The 18,929-nt window shown below is 46.2% G+C and overlaps 1 protein-coding gene across 15 annotated transcripts in view; it reads left to right on the forward strand.

Annotated features, from left to right (window-relative positions):
* LOC137363866 (rho-related BTB domain-containing protein 2-like) overlaps positions 1-18,929 on the forward strand; it is a 414,041-nt gene that overhangs the window by 372,224 nt on the left and 22,888 nt on the right. For 7 of the 15 annotated variants that reach the window (XM_068027413.1, XM_068027536.1, XM_068027667.1 and 4 more), the window contains 2 exons: positions 14,899-15,027; positions 17,853-17,941. The exons of 2 other annotated variants lie outside the window; for them this stretch is intronic. In XM_068027413.1, coding sequence (XP_067883514.1) covers positions 14,899-15,027; positions 17,853-17,941 — 218 coding nt within the window. Of the gene's footprint in view, positions 1-14,898; positions 15,075-17,852; positions 17,942-18,929 lie in introns of those variants that run through there. 6 more of the 15 variants (XM_068027570.1, XM_068027602.1, XM_068027915.1 and 3 more) reach the window with 2 other exon arrangements.

Here is an 18,929-nt window from a genome sequence, read left to right on the forward strand (position 1 = left end):
ATTTACCGTGGAGAAGGTCATGGAAGCTAATGAGTTCAAGGGAGGGAACACTGATATCCTGGAGCACATCAACATTACAAAGGAGGAGGTGTTGGAGGTTTTGAAGCGCATGAAGGTAGATACATCCCCAGGGTCTGACCAGGTGTATCCTAGGATGCTCTGAGAAGCAAGGGAGGAGATTGCTGCGGCCCTGGCAGAGATTTTTATATCATCGTTGGCCACGGGTGAGGTACCGGAAGACTGGAGGATAGCTAAGGTTATGCCTTCATTTAAGGGCAGCAGGAATAAGCCAGGGAACTACAGGCCGGTGAGCCTTACATCAGTGGTGGGAAAGTTACTGGAAGGGATTCTGAGAGACAGGATTTATATGCATTTGGGAAGGCAAGGTCTGATTAGGGATAGTCAGCATGGCTTTGTGCGTGGGAAATCATGTCTCATGAATTTGATTGAGTTTTTTGAGGAGATGACCAAGAGGATTGATGAGGGCAGGGCGATGGACGTTGTCTACATGGACTTTAGCAAGGCCTTTGACAAGGTCCCGCATGGTTGGCTGGTCCAGAAGGTTCGAACACATGGGATCCAGGGTGAGCTAGCCAATTGGATACAAAATTGGCTTGGTGATAGGAGGCAGAGGGTGGTAGTGGAGGGTTGTTTTTCAGATTGGAGGCCGGTGACCAGTGGTGTGCCGCAGGGATCGGTGCTGGGCCCTCTGTTGTTTGTCATATATATTAATGACTTGGAAGTGAATGTAGGGGGCAAGATTAGTAAGTTTGCAGATGACACCAAAATTAGTGGCATAGTGGACAGTGAAGAAGGTTGTCTAAGGTTACAACGGGATATAAATAAAGTGGGCAAGGGATTGGCAAATGGAATTTAACGCAGACAAGTGTGAAGTGATGCATTTTGGGAAGTTAAACCAGGGCAGGGCATATACAGTGAATGGCAGGGCCCTGGGGAGTGTTGTTGAGTCGAGAGACCTTGGGGTGAAAGTACATAGTTCCCTGAAAGTGGCAACACAGGTAGACAGGGTGGTGAAGAAGGTGTATGGCATGCTTGCCTTCAATGGCCGAGGCATTGAGTACAAGAGTTGGGTCGTCATGTTACAGTTGTACATAACGTTGGTTAGGCTGCAATTGGAGTACTGTGTGTAGTTCTGGTCGCCGCACTACAGGAAAGATGTGATTAAGTTAGAGAGGGTGCAGAAAAGATTCACAAGGAAGTTGCCTGGTTTGGAGGCCTTGAGTTATAAAGAGAGATTGGATAGGCTGGGTCTGTTTTCCCTGGAGCGAAGGAGGCTGAGAGGGGGCATGATAGAGGTATATAAAATGATGAGAGGCATAGATAGGGTAGATAGCCAGAGTCTGTTTCCCATGGTGGGGGTGACTAAAACTAGAATGCGCTGATAGCGCATTCCACGCACCCACCACTCTCTGTGTAAAGAACCGACCTCTGACATCTCCCCGAAACCTTCCTCCAATCACCTTAAAATTATGCCCCCTGGTGATAGCCCTTTCCACCCTGGGAAAAAGTCTCTGGCTATCCACTCTATCTATGCCTCTCATCATCTTGTACCCCTCTATCAAGTCACCTCTCATCCTTCTTCGCTCCAATGAGAAAAGCCCTCGCTCCCTCAACCTTTCTTCGTAAGACATGCCCTCCAGTCCAGGCAGCATCCTGGTAAATCTCCTCTGCACCCTCTCTAAAACTTCCACATCCTTCCTATAATGAGGCGACCAGAACTGAATACAATATTCCAAGTGTGGTCGAACCAGGGCCTTATAGAGCTGCAGCATAACCTTGCGGCTCTTAAACTCAATCCCCCTGTTAATGAAAGCCGACACACCATACGCCTTCTTAACAACCCTATCAACTTGGGTGGCAACTTTGAGGGATCTATGGACATGGACCCCAAGATCCCTCTGTTCCTCCACACTACCAAGAATCCTGTCTTTAAGCCTGTATTCTGCATTCAAATTCGACCTTCGAAAATGAATCACTTCACACTTTTCCAGGTTGAACTCCATCTGTCACTTCTCAGCCCAGCTCTGCATCCTGTCAATGTCCCGTTGCAACCTACAACAGCCCTCCACACTATCCACAACTCCAGCAACCTTTGCATCATCGGCAAACTTACTAACCCAGCCTTCCACTTCCTCATCCAAGTCATTTATAAAAATCACAAAGAGCAGAGGTCCCAGAACAGATCCCTGCGGAACACCACTGGTCACCGAGCTCCATGCTGAATACTTTCCATCTACTACCACCCTCTGTCTTCTATGGGCCAGCCAATTTTGTATCTAGACAACCAACTTTCCCTGTATCCCATGCCTCCTCACTTTCTGAATGAGCCTAACATTGGGAACCTTATCAAACGGCTTGCTAAAATCCACATACACCACATCCACTGCACTTCCTTCATCAATGTGTTTTGTCATATCTTCAAAGAATTCAATAAGGCTGGTGAGGCATGACCTGCCCCTCACAAAGCCATTCTGACTGTCTCTAATCAAACCATGCATTTCCAAATAATCATAAATCCTGTCTCTCAGCATCCTCTCCAATAATTTGCCCACTACCGACGTAAGACTGACTGGTCTATAATTCCCAGGGTTATCCCTATTCCCTTTCTTGAACAAGGGAATAACATTTGCCACCCTCCAATCATCCGGTACTACTCCAGTGGACAATGAGGATGCAAAGATCATCGCCAAAGGCACAGCAATCTCTTCCCTCGCTTCCCGTAATATCCTTGGGTATATCCCGTCTGGCCCCGGGGACTTATCTGTCCTCATATCATTTAAAATTACTAGCACATCCTCCCTCTTAACCTCAACCTGTTCGAGCATATCAGCCTGTTCCACGCTGTCCTCACAAACGACCAGCTCCCTCTCACTAGTGGATACTGAAGCAAAGTATTCATTTAGGACCTCCCCTACCTCCTCCGACTCCAGGCACAAGTTTCCTCCACTATCCCTGATCGGCCCTACCCTCACTCTGGCGCTTCTCACAGGTGAAGTCAGCAGGGACACAAGTGGTGACCCTCACCTCCCACATCCTGCAAGAGGAGCATGCAACTGCCCGAGCTTCCATCCCCTCCGCAATAAATTGACAACAGAGATTAAAAAAAAAGGAAATCCTTACCTTACCAAACCCTCCACACAAGAGTCCTTTTTTTTTGGTTAGAGGAGGAGGATGGGTGGGAGACACTACACGTGTAGTGTTTCGGGTTTAGCCACTGCCCGAATATATAAGTTTACTTACCCAGCAGTCCCCATGTCTGCCGAAACAAAAGGTAATTTAATTTAAACTGAAACTCACCTTCCCATCTGCCACCTCGCTCGCACTATTGCTGCAAGTTCTCCCTGTGTCTGCGTGGGTTTCCTCCGGGTGCTCCGGTTTCCTCCCACATGGCAAAGAGTTTCAGGTTGATAGGTAAATTGGCCATTATAAATTGCCCCAAGTATAGGTAGGTGGTTGGGGAATATAGGGACAGGTGGGGATGTGGTAGGAATATGGAATTAGTGTAGGATTAGTATAAATGGGTGGTTGATGGTCGGCACAGACTCGGTGGGCCGAAGGGCCTGTTTCAGTGCTGTATCTCTAAATAAAAAATTGAAAGAGGATTAAACAACTGGTACAGATGGGGATTGTATCCATGCATTTTAAAAGAATCTATGGAAGAGATAACCTGAACCGGAACGGGACCAACATCCTTGCTGGGGGGTTTGCTAGTGCTGTTGGGGGGGTGGGGGTTAAACTAATTTGGCAGGGGTATGGGATACAGAGTGGAGTTACAGTCGGGGGTGATGCACAGTCAAATATAGAAGAGAAACTGAGTCATTCTGGAAGGCAGAGAAAATATTGACCTGTTAAGGCACAAGCGGATAATGCAATGCTGGATTGCATCTGTTTTAACGCAAGGAGTCTTACTAGTAAGGCAGCTGAATTGAGTGCATTGATTAGCACATGGGATTATGATATTATTGCTATCAGAGACATGGTTGAAGGAGGGACAGGACTCGCAGTTCAATATTCCAGGGTATAGAATCTTCAGGCGTGACAGGAGAGGGGGTAAAAGAGGAGGTGGCATTGCACTGTTGATCAAGGAGTCAATTACTGCAGTAAGGAGGGATGATATCTGAGAAGGTTCCTCAAATGAGGCTAGATGGGTAGACCTTAAAAACAAAAAGGGGGCAATCACTTGGCTGGGAGTGTACTACAGGACTCCAAACAGTCAGGGAGAGATAGAGGAGCAGATATGGAGGCAAATCTCAGAGAGGTGTAAAAATAATAGGGTAATAGTAGGGGATTTCAACTTCCTCAATATTAACTGGGATGGTCTTAGTGCAAAAGGCTTAAAGGGGGCAGAATTCTTAAAGTGTATTTAGGAAAGCTTTTTGAGCCAGTACGTAGAAAGTCCTACAAGAGATGGGGCGGTACTGGACTTAATCCTAGGGAATGAAGCCAGACAAGTGGTAGAAGTGTCAGTGGGGGAGCATTTCGAGGATAGTGACCATTACTCTAATATTTAAGGTAGTTATGGAAAAAGAAAAAGATGGACCGGAAATAAAGGTACTGAATTGGGGGAAGGCCGATTTCAATATGATAAAACAGAATCTGGCCAAAGAGGACTGGGAGCAGCTACTTGTAGGAAAGTCTACATCAAACCAGTGGGAGTCATTCAAAAAGCAGATAGAGAGAGTTCAGGGCCAACATGTTCCCGTAAAGGTGAAGGGTAGGACCAACAAGTCCAGGGAACCCTGGATGTCAAGGGATATAGAGGATTGGATAAAGGAAAAAAGGAGGCTTATGGCAGATTCAGAGTGCTGAAAACAGCGGGGGACCAAGAAGAGTATAGAAAGTCTAGGGGGGTACTTAAAAAAATAATTAGGAGAGCGAAGAGGGGATATGAAAGAACACTAGCGGGCAAGATAAAGGAAAATCCCAAAGTGTTTTATAAGTATATTAAGGGCAAGAGGATAACCAGGGAAAGAGTAGGGCCCATTAGGGACCAGAGTGGAAGTCTCTGTGTGGAGCCAGAGCACATAGGTGAGGTTTTAACTGATTACTTTTCATCTGTGTTCACTATGGAGAAGGACGATGCAGGTGTCGAGATCAGGGAGGGAGATTGTGACATACTAGAACAAATTAGCATTGAAAGGGAGGAAGTATTAGCTGTTTTATAGAGCCATTGTGTTATACAGCACAGAAACAGGCCCTTCGTCCCATCGTGTCTGTGCCAGCCATCAAGCACCTAACTATTCTAATCCCATTTTCCAGCTCTTGGCAAGCTTAAAAATGGATAAATCTCCAGGCCCAGATGAAATGTATCCCAGGCTGTTATGTGAGGCAAGGGAGAATTTAGCAGGGGCTCTGACACACATTTTCAAATCCTCTCTGGCCACAGGAGAGGTACCAGAGGACTGGAGGACAGTGAATGTGGTACTATTATTCAAGAAGGGTAGTAGGATAAACCAGGTAATTACAGGCCAGTGAGTCTAACATCAGTGGTTGGGAAACTATTGCGAAAAAATTCTGAGGGACAGGATTAGTCTCCACTTGGAGAGGCAGGGATTAATCAAGGATAGTCAGCATGGATTTGTCAGGGGGAGATCGTGTCTAACTAACTTGATTGAATTTTTTGAGGAGGTGACTAGATCTGTAGATGAGGGTAAAGCAGTTGATGTAGTCTACATGGTCTTCAGTAAAGCTTTTGATAAGGTCCCACATGGGAGATTGGTCAACAAGGTAAGAGCCCATGGGATCCAGGGCAATTTGGCAAATTGGATTCAAAATTGGCTTAGTGGCAGGAGGCAGAGGGTGATGGTCAAGGGTTGTTTTTGCAAGTGGAGGCCTGTGACCAGTGGTGTACCGCAGGGATTGATGGTGGGACCCTTGCTGTTTGTAGTGTACATTAATGATTTAGGCGGGGTTAGAATAGATAGGTGCTTGATGGCTGGGACAGAAATGATGGGCCGAAGGGCCTGTTTCTGTGCTGTATAGCTCTATGACTCTATAACATAGTATCATGCAGCCTATTTGGCCCATCGAGTCCATGCCAGCTCTCCAAAGAGCAGTCCAGTCAATCCCGTTTTCCCACCCCTTCTACCAAAATGCATCACCCTTTCAGTTCTCTATTAAATTTCATTTGCCGCTTGTTTGTCCACCCTGCTCGCCTATCTATGTCCTGCTGTAGTCAAATTGTATCTTCCTCACTAATTGCCACTTTTCAAAGTTTGGTATCATTTGCAAATTTTGAAATGTTACTTTCAATTCCAATATTCAAGTCATTTATGGAGAATGATAGTCATTTATGGCACAGAAGGAGGCCATTTTGCCCATTGAGTCCATGCCAGCTCCCCATGGAGCCATCAGTCAGTCCGACTCCCCTACTCTTATTGCATAGCCCTGCTTTGTTTTTGTTTCCTTCAGGTACCCATCCAATTTACTTTTGAAAATACCCTCTGGGCAGCAAGTTCCAGGTCATTACTTGACACTGCATAAAAAACCTCTCCCTCATATTCCCCCTGCATCTCTTCCCCAAAACATAACATATGAACTAGGAGCAGGTGTAGGCAATTCAGCCCCTCGAGCCTGCTCCACCATTCAATACGACCATGGCTGATCTCATCTCGGCCTCAACACTTTCCTACCCGTTCTCCATAACCCTTCAACCCTTTACTAATTAAAGATCAGTCTATCTCCTCCTTAAATTTATCCAATTTCCTAGCATCCACCGCACTCTGGGGTAGTGAATTCCACAGACTCACGACCCTTTGAGAGAAGTAATTTCTCCTCATCTCTGTTTTAAATCTGCTACCCCTTATCCTAAAACTATGACCTCTCGTTCTAGTTTGCCCCACTAGAGGAAACATCTTCTCTGCGTCTACTTTGTCAATCCCCTTAATCATCTTATATATCTCAATTTGATCTCCTCTCATTCTTCTAAACTCTAGAGAGTAAAGGCCTAAACTGCTCAATCTCTCTTCATAAGACAAACCCCTCATCTCTGGAATCAATCTAGTGAACCTCCTCTGAACTGCCTCCAATGCAACTACATCCTTTCTCAAGTAAAGGGACCAAAACTGTACGCAAGACTCCAGGTGTGGTCTCACTAATGCATTGAACAGGTGCAGCAACACTTCCCTACTTTTATACTCTATTCCTTTAGCAATAAATGCCAAAATTCCATTTGCCTTCCTTATTACCTGCTGTACCTGCATACTAATTTTCTGTGATTCATGCATGAGGACACCCAGATCCCTCCGCATCGAAGCACTCTGAAGTTTCTCTCCATTTAGATAATAATTTGCCTTTCTATTCTTCCGACCAAAATGGATAACCTCACACTTATCCACGTTAAACTCCATCTGCCAAATTTTGGCCCATTCACCTAACCTATCCATATCCATTTGTAAATTTCTTATTTCTTTATTGCAACTTACTGTCGCACCTATTTTAGTGTCATCTGCAAATTTGGCTATAGTACCTTCTATCCCTGCATCCAAGTCATTAATATAGATTATAAATAGTTATGGGCCAAGGACTGAACCCTGTGGCACTCCACTAGTTACATATTAAAATCACCCATGATTATTGCCGTACCTTTCTTACAAGCCCCCAGTATTTCCTGGTTTTCCTGTGCCCCACTGCAGAACTACTGTTTGGGGACCTTTAGATTACTCTCACCAGGGACTTCTTTCCCTTGCTATTTATTTCTACCCAGACTGATTCTACGTCTTGATCTCCAGTGCCTATATCTTTTCTCACTACAGCACTGATCTCTTCCTTTTCTAACAAAGCTACACCACCTCCTTCTCCTTCCTGTCTATCCTTCCAAAATACTGAATATCCTTGGATATTCAATTCCCAAACCTGGTTTCCCTGCAACCACGTCTCAGTAATTGCCACGAAATCATACCCATTCGTCTCTATTTGCGCTGTTAACTCATTAATTTTATTCCAAATGCTTCGTGCATTCAGATACAAAGCCTTTAAGTTTGTTCTATGATCAAATTTCCCTACTTTTGTACGATTCCTTGGTGCAATATGACGTTCACATGTTCTGTCCCTACCTTTTATTTTCTGGTAACAATCAGCCTCATCACTAACCTGCACTCCGACCTTCTCCTTCAACTTTGACTTCCTAATTTTCCATGTAACTGAACCCTCCCCCCACTATTTAGTTTAAAGCCCTATCTACAGCCCTAGTTATGCAATTCGCCAGGACTCTGGTCACAGCATGATTCAGGTGGAGCCCATCCCGTTGGAACAGCTCCCTCCTTCCCCAGTACTGGTGCCAATGTCCCATGAACAAAAAGGACAAAGAACAGGACAGCACAGGAACTGGCCATTTGGCCCTCCAAGCCTGCACCGATCTTGATGCCTGTCTAAACTAAAACTTACTGCACTTCCGGGGTCCGTATCCCTCTATTCCCATCCTATTCATGTATTTGTCAAGATGTCTCTTAAACGTCTCTATGGTACCTGCTTCCACCACCTCCCCCGGCAACAAGTTCCAGGCACTCACCACCCTCTGTGTAAAGAACTTGCCTCGCACATCCCCTCTAAACTTTGCCCCTCGCACCATAAACCTATGTCCCCCAGTAACTGACTCTTCCACCCTTGGAAAAAGCTTCTGACTATCCACTCTGTCCATGCCGCTTATAACTTTGTAAACCTCTATCATGTCCACCCCTCCACCTCCGTCGTGCCAGTGAAAACAATCCGAGTTTATCCAACCTCTCCTCATAGCTAATACCCTCCAGACCAGGCAACATACTGGTAAACCTCTTCTGTACCCTCTCCAAAGCCTCCTCGTCCTTCTGGTAGTGTGGCGACCAGAATTGCACGCAATATTCTAAGTGTGGTCTAACTAAAGTTCTGTACAGCTGCAGCATGACTTGCCTATTTCTATACTCTATGCCCCGACTGATGAAGGCGAGCATGCCGTATGCCTTCTTGACTACCTTATCCATCTGTGTTGCCACTTTCAGTGACCTGTGGACCTGTGCATCCAGATCTCTCTGCCTGTCAATGCTCCTAAGGGTTCTGCCATTTACTGTATACGTCCCACCTGCATTAGACCTTCCAAAATGCATTACCTCACATTTGTCCGAATTATACTCCATCTGCCATTTCTCCGCCCAAGTCTCCAACCGATCTATATCCTGCTGTATCCTCTGACAATCCTCATCACTGTCCGCAACTCCACCAACCTTTGTCGTCCGCAACTCCACCAACCTTTGTCGTCCGCAAACTTAATAATCAGACCAGCTACATTTTTCTCCAAATCATTTATATATACTACAAAGAGCAAAGGTCCCAGCACTGATCCCTGCGGAACACCACTAGTCACATCCCTCCATTCAGAAAAACACCCTTCCACTGCTACCCTCTGTTTTCTATGACCGAGCCAGTTCTGTATCCATCTTGCCAGCTCCCCTCTGATCCCATGTGACTTCACCTTTTGTACCAGTCTGCCATGAGGGACCTTGTCAAAGGCTTTACTGAAGTCCATATAGATAACATCCACTGCCCTTCCTTCATCATTCATCTTTGTCACTTCCTCAAAAAATTCAATCAAATTAGTGAGACACGACCTCCCCTTCACAAAACCATGCTGCCTCTCACTAATAAGTCCATTTGTTTCCAAATGGGAGTAAATCCTGTCCCGAAGAATCCTCTCTAATAATTTCCCTACCACTGACGTAAGCCTTACCGGCCTATAATTTCCTGGATTATCCTTGCTACCCTTCTTAAACAAAGGAACAACATTGGCTATTCTCCAGTCCTCTGGGACCTCACCAGTAGCCAATGAGGATGCAAAGATTTCTGTCAAGGCCCCAGCAATTTCTTCCCTTGCCTCCCTCAGTATTCTGGGGTAGATCCCATCAGGCCCTGGGGACTTATCTACCTTAATGCTTTGCAAGACACCCAACACCTCCTCCTTTTTGATAATGAGATGACTGAGACTATCTACATTCCCTTCCCTGGACTCATCATCCACCAAGTCCTTCTCCTTGGTGAATACTGATGCAAAGTACTCATTTAGTACCTCACCCATTTCCTTTGGCTCCACACATAGATTCCCATCTCTGTCCTTGAGTGGGCCAACCCTTTCCCTGGTTACCCTCTTGCTCTTTATATACGTATAAAACGCCTTGGGATTTTCCTAAATCCTGTTTGCCAATGACTTCTCCATAACCCCTTTTAGCCCTCCTGACTCCTTGCTTAAGTTCCTTCCTACTGTCTTTATATTCCTCAAGGGATTTGTCTGTTCCTAGCCTTCCAGCCCTTACGAATGCTTCCTTTTTCTTTTTGACGAGGCTCACAATATCCCGTGTCATCCAAGCTTCCCGAAACTTGCCAAACTTGTCTTTCTTCCTCACAGGTACATGCTGGTCCTGGATTCTAATCAGCTGACGTTTGAAAGACTCCCACATGTCAGATGTTGATTTACCCTCAAACAGCCGCCCCCAATCTAAATTCTTCAGTTCCTGCCTAATATTGTTATAATTAGCTTTCCCCCAATTTATTTATTTTTATTTTATTTAGAGATACAGCACTGAAACAGGCCCTTCGGCCCAGCGAGTCTGTGCTGACCATCAACCTCCCATTTATACTAATCCTACACTGATCCCATATTCCTACCACATCCCCACCTGTCCCTATATTCCCCTACCACCTACCTATACCAGGGGCAATTTATAATGGCCAATTTACTTATCAACCTGCAACTCTTTTGGTGGTGGGAGGAAACCGGTGAACCCGGCGAAAACCCACGCAGACACAGGGAGAACTTGCAAACTCCACACAGGCAGTACCCAGAATTGAACCCGGGTCGCTGGAGCTGAGAGGCTGCGGTGCTAACCACTGCACCACTGTGCCGCCCCAATTTAGCACCTTCACCCGAGGACTACTCTTATCCTTATCCACAAGTACCTTAAAACTTATGGAATTATGGTCACTGTTCCCGAAATGCTCCCCGACTGAAACTTCGACCACCTGGCCGGGCTCATTCCCCAATACCAGGTCCAGTACGGCCCCATCCCTAGTTGGACTATCTACGTATTGTTTCAAGAAGCCCTCCTGGATGCTCCTCACAAATGCTGCCCCATCCAAGTCCCTAGCACTAAGTGAGTCCCAGTCAATATAGGGGGAAGTTAAAGTCACCCACCACGACAACCCTGTTACCTTTACATCTTTCCAAAATCTGTCTACATATCAGCTCCTCTACCTCCCGCTGGCTGTTGGGAGGCCTGTAGTAAACCCCCAACATCGTGACTGCACCCTTCCTATTCCTGAGCTCCACCCATATTGCCTCGCTGCATGACCCCTCCGAGGTGTCCTCCCGCAGTACAGAACAAAGAACAAAGAACAAAGAAAATAACAGCACAGGAACAGGCCCTTCGGCCCTCCAAGCCTGCGCCGATCCAGATCCTCTATCTAAACATGTCGCCTATTTTCTAAGGGTCTGTATCTCTTTGCTTCCTGCCCATTCATGTATCTGTCCAGATACATCTTAAAAGACGCTATCGTGCCCGCGTCTACCACCTCCGCTGGCAACGCGTTCCAGGCACCCACCACCCTCTGCGTAAAGAACTTTCCACGCATATCCCCCCTAAACTTTACCCCTCTCACTTTGAACTCGTGACCCCGAGTAATTGAATCCCCTACTCTGGGAAAAAGCTTCTTGCTATCCACCCTGTCTATACCTCTCATGATTTTGTACACCTCAATCAGGTCCCCCCTCAACCTCCGTCTTTCGAATGAAAATAATCCTAATCTGCTCAGCCTCTCTTCATAGCTAGCGCCCTCCATACCAAGCAACATCCTGGTGAACCTCCTCTGCACCCTCTCCAAAGCATCTACATCCTTTTGGTAATGTGGCGACCAGAACTGCACGCAGTATTCCAAATGTGGCCGAACCAAAGTCTTATACAACTGTAACATGACCTGCCAACTCTTGTACTCAATACCCCGTCCGATGAAGGAAAGCATGCCGTATGCCTTCTTGACCACTCTATTGACCTGCGTTGCCACCTTCAGGGAACAATGGACCTGAACACACAAATCTCTCTGTACATCAATTTTCCCCAGGACTTTTCCATTTACTGTATAGTTCATTCTTGAATTGGATCTTCCAAAATGCATCACCTCGCATTTGCCCTGATTGAACTCCATTTGCCATTTCTCTGCCCAACTCTCCAATCTATTTATATTCTGCTGTATTCTCTGACAGTCCCCTTCACTATCTGCTACTCCACCAATCTTAGTGTCGTCTGCAAACCTGCTAATCAGACCACCTATACTTTCCTCCAAATCATTTATGTATATCACAAACAACAGTGGTCCCAGCACGGATCCCTGTGGAACACCACTGGTCACACGTCTCCATTTTGAGAAACTCCCTTCCACTGCTACTCTCTGTCTCCTGTTGCCCAGCCAGTTCTTTATCCATCTAGCTAGTACACGCTGGACCCCATGCGACTTCACTTTCTCCATCAGCCTACCATGGGGAACCTTATCAAACGCCTTACTGAAGTCCATGTATATGACATCTCCAGCCCTTCCCTCATCAATCAACTTTGTGACTTCCTCAAAGAATTCTATTAAGTTGGTAAGACATGACCTTCCCTGCACAAAACCATGTTGCCTATCACTGATAAGCCCATTTTCTTCCAAATGGGAATAGATCCTATCCCTCAGTATCTTCTCCAGCAGCTTCCCTACCACTGACGTCAGGCTCACCGGTCTATAATTACCTGTATTTTCCCTGCTACCCTTCTTAAACAAGGGGACAACATTAGCAATTCCCCAGTCCTCCGGGAACTCACCCGTGTTTAAGGATGCTGCAAAGATATCTGTTAAGGCCCCAGCTATTTCCTCACTCGCTTCCCTCAGAAACCTGGGATAGATCCCATCCGGACCTGGGGACTTGTCCACCTTAATGCCTTTTAGAATACCCAACACTTCCTCCCTCCTTATGCCGACTTTACCTAGAGTAATCAAACATCTGTCCCTAACCTCAACATCCGTCATGTCCCTCTCCTCGGTGAATACCGATGCAAAGTACTCGTTTAGAATCTCACCCATTTTCTCTGACTCCACACATAACTTTCCTCCTTTGTCCTTGAATGGGCCAATCCTTTCTCTAGTTACCCTCTTGCTCCTTATATATGAATAAAAGGCTTTGGGATTTTCCTTAACCCTGTTTGCTAAAGATATTTCATGACCCCTTTTAGCCCTCTTTAATTCCTCGTTTGAGATTGGTCCTACATTCCCGATATTCTTTCAAGGCTTCGTCTTTCTTCAGCCTCCTAGACCTTATGTATGCTTCCTTTTTCCTCTTAGCTAGTCTCACAATTTCACCTGTCATCCATGGTTCCCTAATCTTGCCATTTCAATCCCTCATTTTCACAGGAACATGTCTCTCCTGCACGCTAATCAACCTCTCTTTAAAAGCCTCCCACATATCACATGTGGATTTACCTTCAAACAGCTGCTCCCAATCTACATTCCACAGCTCCTGACGAATTTTGGGATAGTTGGCCTTCCCCCAATTTAGCACTCTTCCTTTGGGACCACTCTCGTCTTTGTCCATGAGTATTCTAAAACTTACGGAATTGTGATCACTATTCCCAAAGTAGTCCCCTACTGAAACTTCAACCACTTGGCCGGGCTCATTCCCCAACACCAGGTCCAGTATGGCCCCATCCCGAGTTGGACTATTTACATACTGCTCTAGAAAACCCTCCTGGATGCTCCCTACAAATTCTGCTCCATCTAGACCTCTAACACTAAGTGAATCCCAGTCAATGTTGGGAAAATTAAAATCTCCTATCATCACCACCCTGTTGTTCCTACATCTTTCCATAATCTGTTTACATATTTGTACCTCTATCTCACACTCGCTGTTGGGAGGCCTGTAGTACAGCCCCAACATTGTTACCGCACCCTTCCTATTTCTGAGTTCTGTCCATATTGCCTCACTGCTCGAGTCCACCATAGTGCCCTCCTTCAGCACAGCTGTGATATCCTCTTTGACCTGTACTGCAACTCCTCCACCCCTTTTACCTCTCTCTCTATCCCGCCGGAAGCATCGATATCCTGGGATATTTAGTTGCCAATCATGCCCTTCCCTCAACCAAGTTTCAGTAATAGCAATAACATCATACTCCCAGGTACTAATCCAGGCCCTAAGTTCATCTGCCTTACCTACTACACTTCTTGCATTGAAACAAATACACCTCAGACCACCGGTCCCTTTGCGTTCATCATCTGCTCCCTGTCTACTCTTTCCCTTAGTCACACTGACTTCATTATCTCGTTCCTTACAGACTTTAGTTACTACCTCCTTAATGTCCAGTGACCTCATTTGGTTCCCATCCCCCTGCCACATTAGTTTAAACCCTCCCCAACAGTACAATTCGAACCCATTTCTCCCACACCAATCTTTGAGCCACGCATTTACCTCTTTAATCTTATTGACCCTGTGTCAATTTGCTTGTGGCTCATGTAGTAATCTGGAGATTATTACCTTTTTGGTTGTGCTTTTTAATTTAGCCCCTAGCTGCTCATATTCCCTCAGCAGAACCTGTAACCTCGTTCTGCCTATATTGTTGGTACCTACGTGGACCACGAAAACTGGATCTTTCCCCTCCCAGTCCAAGTTCCTCTGCAGCCCAGTTGAGATATCCTGAACCCTGGCACCAGGTAGGTAACACAGCCTTCGGGATTCTCGATCCTGGCCACAGAGAACAGTGTCTATGCCCCTAACTTTACTATCCCCGATTACGGCTACATTTCCCTCCCCCCACTTGAATGCCTCCCTGTACCACGGTGCTGTGGTCAGTTTGCTCATCCTTCCTACAGTTTCTGCTCTCATCCACACAGGGAGCAAGAATCTCGAACCTTTTGGACAAGGACAAAGGCTGAGGCTCCTGCAGCACTACCTCCTGGATCCCTCCACCTGCCTCACTCATAGTCACACCCTCCTGTCCCTGACCACTGGCCGAATTCAAGGTAGTTAATCCAAGGGATGTGACTGTGTCCTGAAATACAGCGTCCAGGTAATTGTCCCCCACCCCCCGATGTTTTGCAGTGTCCGAAACTCAGACTCCAGCTCATCAACTCTGAGCCGGAGTTCCTCAAGCAGCCAACACTTGCTACAGATGTGTTCACTGGGAACCACAATGGGGTCCACCAGCTCCCACATCATGTAGCGACAACACATCGCCTGGCCCTACATCTCTATTTAATTAGATTTTAATTTGTTTTTTTAAATTACCGACTGCTGTTTAGTTTTTAATCTGTAATTTATTTCTCCTATTCACCTTTAATCTGAAATCAATTTAGAATAGGTAATTCAACTAGCAGTTACTTACCAACCAATGAATTTACGGTTTTCCTGTGATGTCACTCTTTGTATTTCTCTGTTTTTTACTCCCTTAAAATACCCTCTGTCTCTCTGGTCTCCGACTCTGTTCCTTTTGTTGCGCTGTTTGAAGCTCTGCTCCCACAGTGCTTTCTCTCGCTCTCTCTCTGGTCTCCGACTGTTCCTTTTGGGGCGTTTTTTCAAGATCTGCTCCCACAGTGCTTTCTCTCGCTCTCTCTCTGGTCTCCGACTGTTCCTTTTGGGGCGTTTTTTCAAGATCTGCTCCCACAGTGCTTTCTCTCGCTCTCTCTCTGGTCTCCGACTGTTCCTTTTGGGGCGTTTTTTCAAGATCTGCTCCCACTGTGTTTTCTCTCGCTCTCTCTCTGGTCTCCGACTCTGTTCCTTTTGGTGCATTTTTTAAAGCTCTGCTCCCACTGTTTTCTCTCTCTCTCTGGTCTCCGACTCTGTTCCTTTTGGTGCGTTTTTTAAAGCTCTGCTCCCACTGTTTTCTCTCTCTCTGGTCTCTGACTCTGTTCCTTTTGGTGCACTTTTTAAAGCTCTGCTCCCACTGTGTTTTCTGTCTCTCTCTGTGGTCCTTCAATCTGTATTCCCAGTCCCTTGTACCATTAGTTAATGCAAACAGTTTTTCCTTGACTAACTTCTCTAAGGCTGTCATTATCATCTACACCTCTATTTTTATCTATTCTGTTCATGGGATATGGGCGTCACTGGCTAGGCCAGCATTTGTTGCCCATCCCCAATTGCCCTTGAGACGGTGGTGGTGAGCCACCTTCTTGAACTGCTGCAGGCCTTGGTGTGTTGGTACACCAACAGTGCTATTAGGAAGGGAGTTCCAGGATTTTGACCTAGCAGCAGTGAAGGAATGGCGATATAGTTCCACGTCAGGATGGAGTGTGGCTTGCAGGGGAACTTGCAAGTGGTAGTGTTCCCATGCATCTGCTGCTCTTGTCCTTCGAGGTGGTAGAGGTCGCTGGTTTGGAAGGTGCTTTTTCAGGAGCCTTGGTGCATTGCTACAGTGCATCTTGCAGATGTGCGTCGGTAGTTAAAGGAGATGGTGGATGGGTGTCAGTCAAGCAGGCTGCTTTGTCCTGGATGGTGTCGAGCTTCTTGTGTTGTTGGAGCTGCATCCAGGCAAGAGTTCCATCACACTCCTGACTTATGCCTTGTAGATGGTGGACAGGCTTTGGGGAGTCAGGTGGTGAGTTACTCGCTGCAGAATTGCCAGTCTCTGATCTGCTCCTGTAGCCATGGTATTTATGTGGCTGGTCCAGTTCAGTTTATGGTCAATGGTAACTCCCAGGATGTTGAAATCTCCCCTCAATCTCCTTTGCTCCAGGGAGAACAAACACAGCTTTTCCATCCTAACCTTGTTACTAAAATCCTCCATCCTTGGAACCATTCTGGTAAATCTCCTCTGCACCCTCTCAAGGAACCCCACATACTTCCTGAAGTGTGGTGACCAGAACTGGATGCAATACTCCAGTTGGGACCTAACCAGAGCTTTATAAAGGTTCAGCGTAACCTCCCTGCTTTTGTACTCGATGCCTTTATTTATAAATCCCAAGATCCCATATGTTTTACTAACCACTCTCTCAATATGTCCTGCCACCTTCAAAGATCGATGCACATGCACCCCCAGGTCCCTCTGTTCCTGAACACTCTTTAGAACTGTAACATTAAGTATATATTGCCTTTCCCTATCCCTTCTGCCAAAATGCATCACCTCAAAAACAGCAGTGGTCCCAGCACTGACCCTGGGGGGAACACCACTGTCTACCATCCTCCAGTCTGAAGAACAGCCATTTACTGCGACTCGTTGTTTTCTGTCTTTAAGCCATTTTGTTATCCCTTTGGACACTGACCCTCCTATTCCATGAGCCTCAATTTTGTTAACCAGCCTTTTATGTGATACCTTATCAAAATTTCTTAAAATCCATATAAACAACATCCACCACATTCCCTTCATCAACGTTCTCTTACTTCATCAAAAAATCAATTACAGATCGTGCTGACGCTCCTTAATTAACTCAAACCTCTCTAAGTGAGTATTTTTTTTTCCCCCCTGATTATTGTTTCTAAAACCTTAGTCACCACTGATGTTAAACTAACTAGCCTGTAGTTACTAGGATTGTCCTTACACCCTTTCTTGTATAAGGGTGTCACATTTGCCACTTTCCAAATCTCTGGCACCTCCCCAGTATCTAGGGAAGATTGGGAGATTATGGAGAGCCCTTCCACTATCTCTACTCCCACTCACCAATTCCCCATGTTGAGTGCTCTATAGAAGCAGTTTTCCGTAGAACTGGACTCCCAGTTACTGAGTATGGAATAGGTTCTGACTGTGACTGAAGCTGCCTCATCTATTCCAGTAATGTCCCATTGCTTGGCTTGAGGCAGTGAAGATTCTCCTTTAGTAATCTTGCTGATTCTCCTCTTGTTCTGACCCTTCTAGAACAGTTTACTGTGGAGGACCTTCTGCGGGCTTCCAGTCAGGAGACTGACATTGATGGCTTGGTCTTACAGTACCTTGAGAAGGCCCAGGTATGTTGGACAATGCAGGAACATGGCCCCTTAGCTCCAAGAACTGTGGGAGAGTCATGTCAATAATTCACTAGCCCAGGGTGGGGGGGCTAGTTCATCTCTGTTCCCCGTTGGTGGGAGGGTTTTGTTAGTTTAATTGTGTTCGCCAAAGGGGAGAGTTTGGGTCTGTTCCCCGGGGGTGGGGGAGGTGCGGTTGGTTGGGGGGGGGAAAGAGATAAAGTTTGGGTCCGTTTCCCAGGAGGGAGCCATACGAACTAGGAGCAGAAGTAGGCCATTCAGCCCGTCAAGCCTGCCCCCCCATTCAGTAAGATTATGGCTGATCTGCTTGTGTCTCGAATTCCACTCTCCCATCTACCCCCGATAATCTTTGATCCCCTTGCCTAACAAGAATCTATCCACTTCCGCCTTAAAAATATTCAATGACCCTGCCTCCACCGCCTTCTGAGGCAGAGAATTCCAAAGTCGCACAACCCTCTGAGGGAAAACATTTCTCCTCATCTCGGTCCTAAAAGGGTGACCGCTAATTTTAAAACAGTGGCCCCTAGTTCTGGACTCACCCACAAGAGGAAACATCCCTTCCACATCCACCTTGTCAAGACCGTTCAGGATCTTATAAACTTCATTCAAGTCTTCCCTCACTCTTCAAAACTCCAGTGAAAACAAACCCAATCTGTCCAACCTTTCCTCATAAGACAACCCGCTCATTCCAGGTATCAATCTAGTAAACTATTGTCGTCTGCAGGGGGACTTGGATAGGTTGCAGTGCTGGGCTGAAAAGTGGCAGATGGAGTTTAACCCTGAAAAGTGTGAGGTCGTCCATTTTGGAAGGACAAACATGAATGCAAAATACTGGGTTAACGGTAGGGTTCTTGGGCATGTGGAGGAGCAGAGAGACCTTGGGGTCTATGTGCATAGATCATTGAAAGTTGCAACTCAAGTGGATAGGGCTGTGAAGAAGGCATATGGGGTGTTAGCGTTCATTAGCAGA

The sequence above is a fragment of the Heterodontus francisci genome, chromosome 1 (assembly GCF_036365525.1).
Source record: "Heterodontus francisci isolate sHetFra1 chromosome 1, sHetFra1.hap1, whole genome shotgun sequence".
Taxonomy (NCBI): Eukaryota; Metazoa; Chordata; class Chondrichthyes; order Heterodontiformes; family Heterodontidae; genus Heterodontus; species Heterodontus francisci.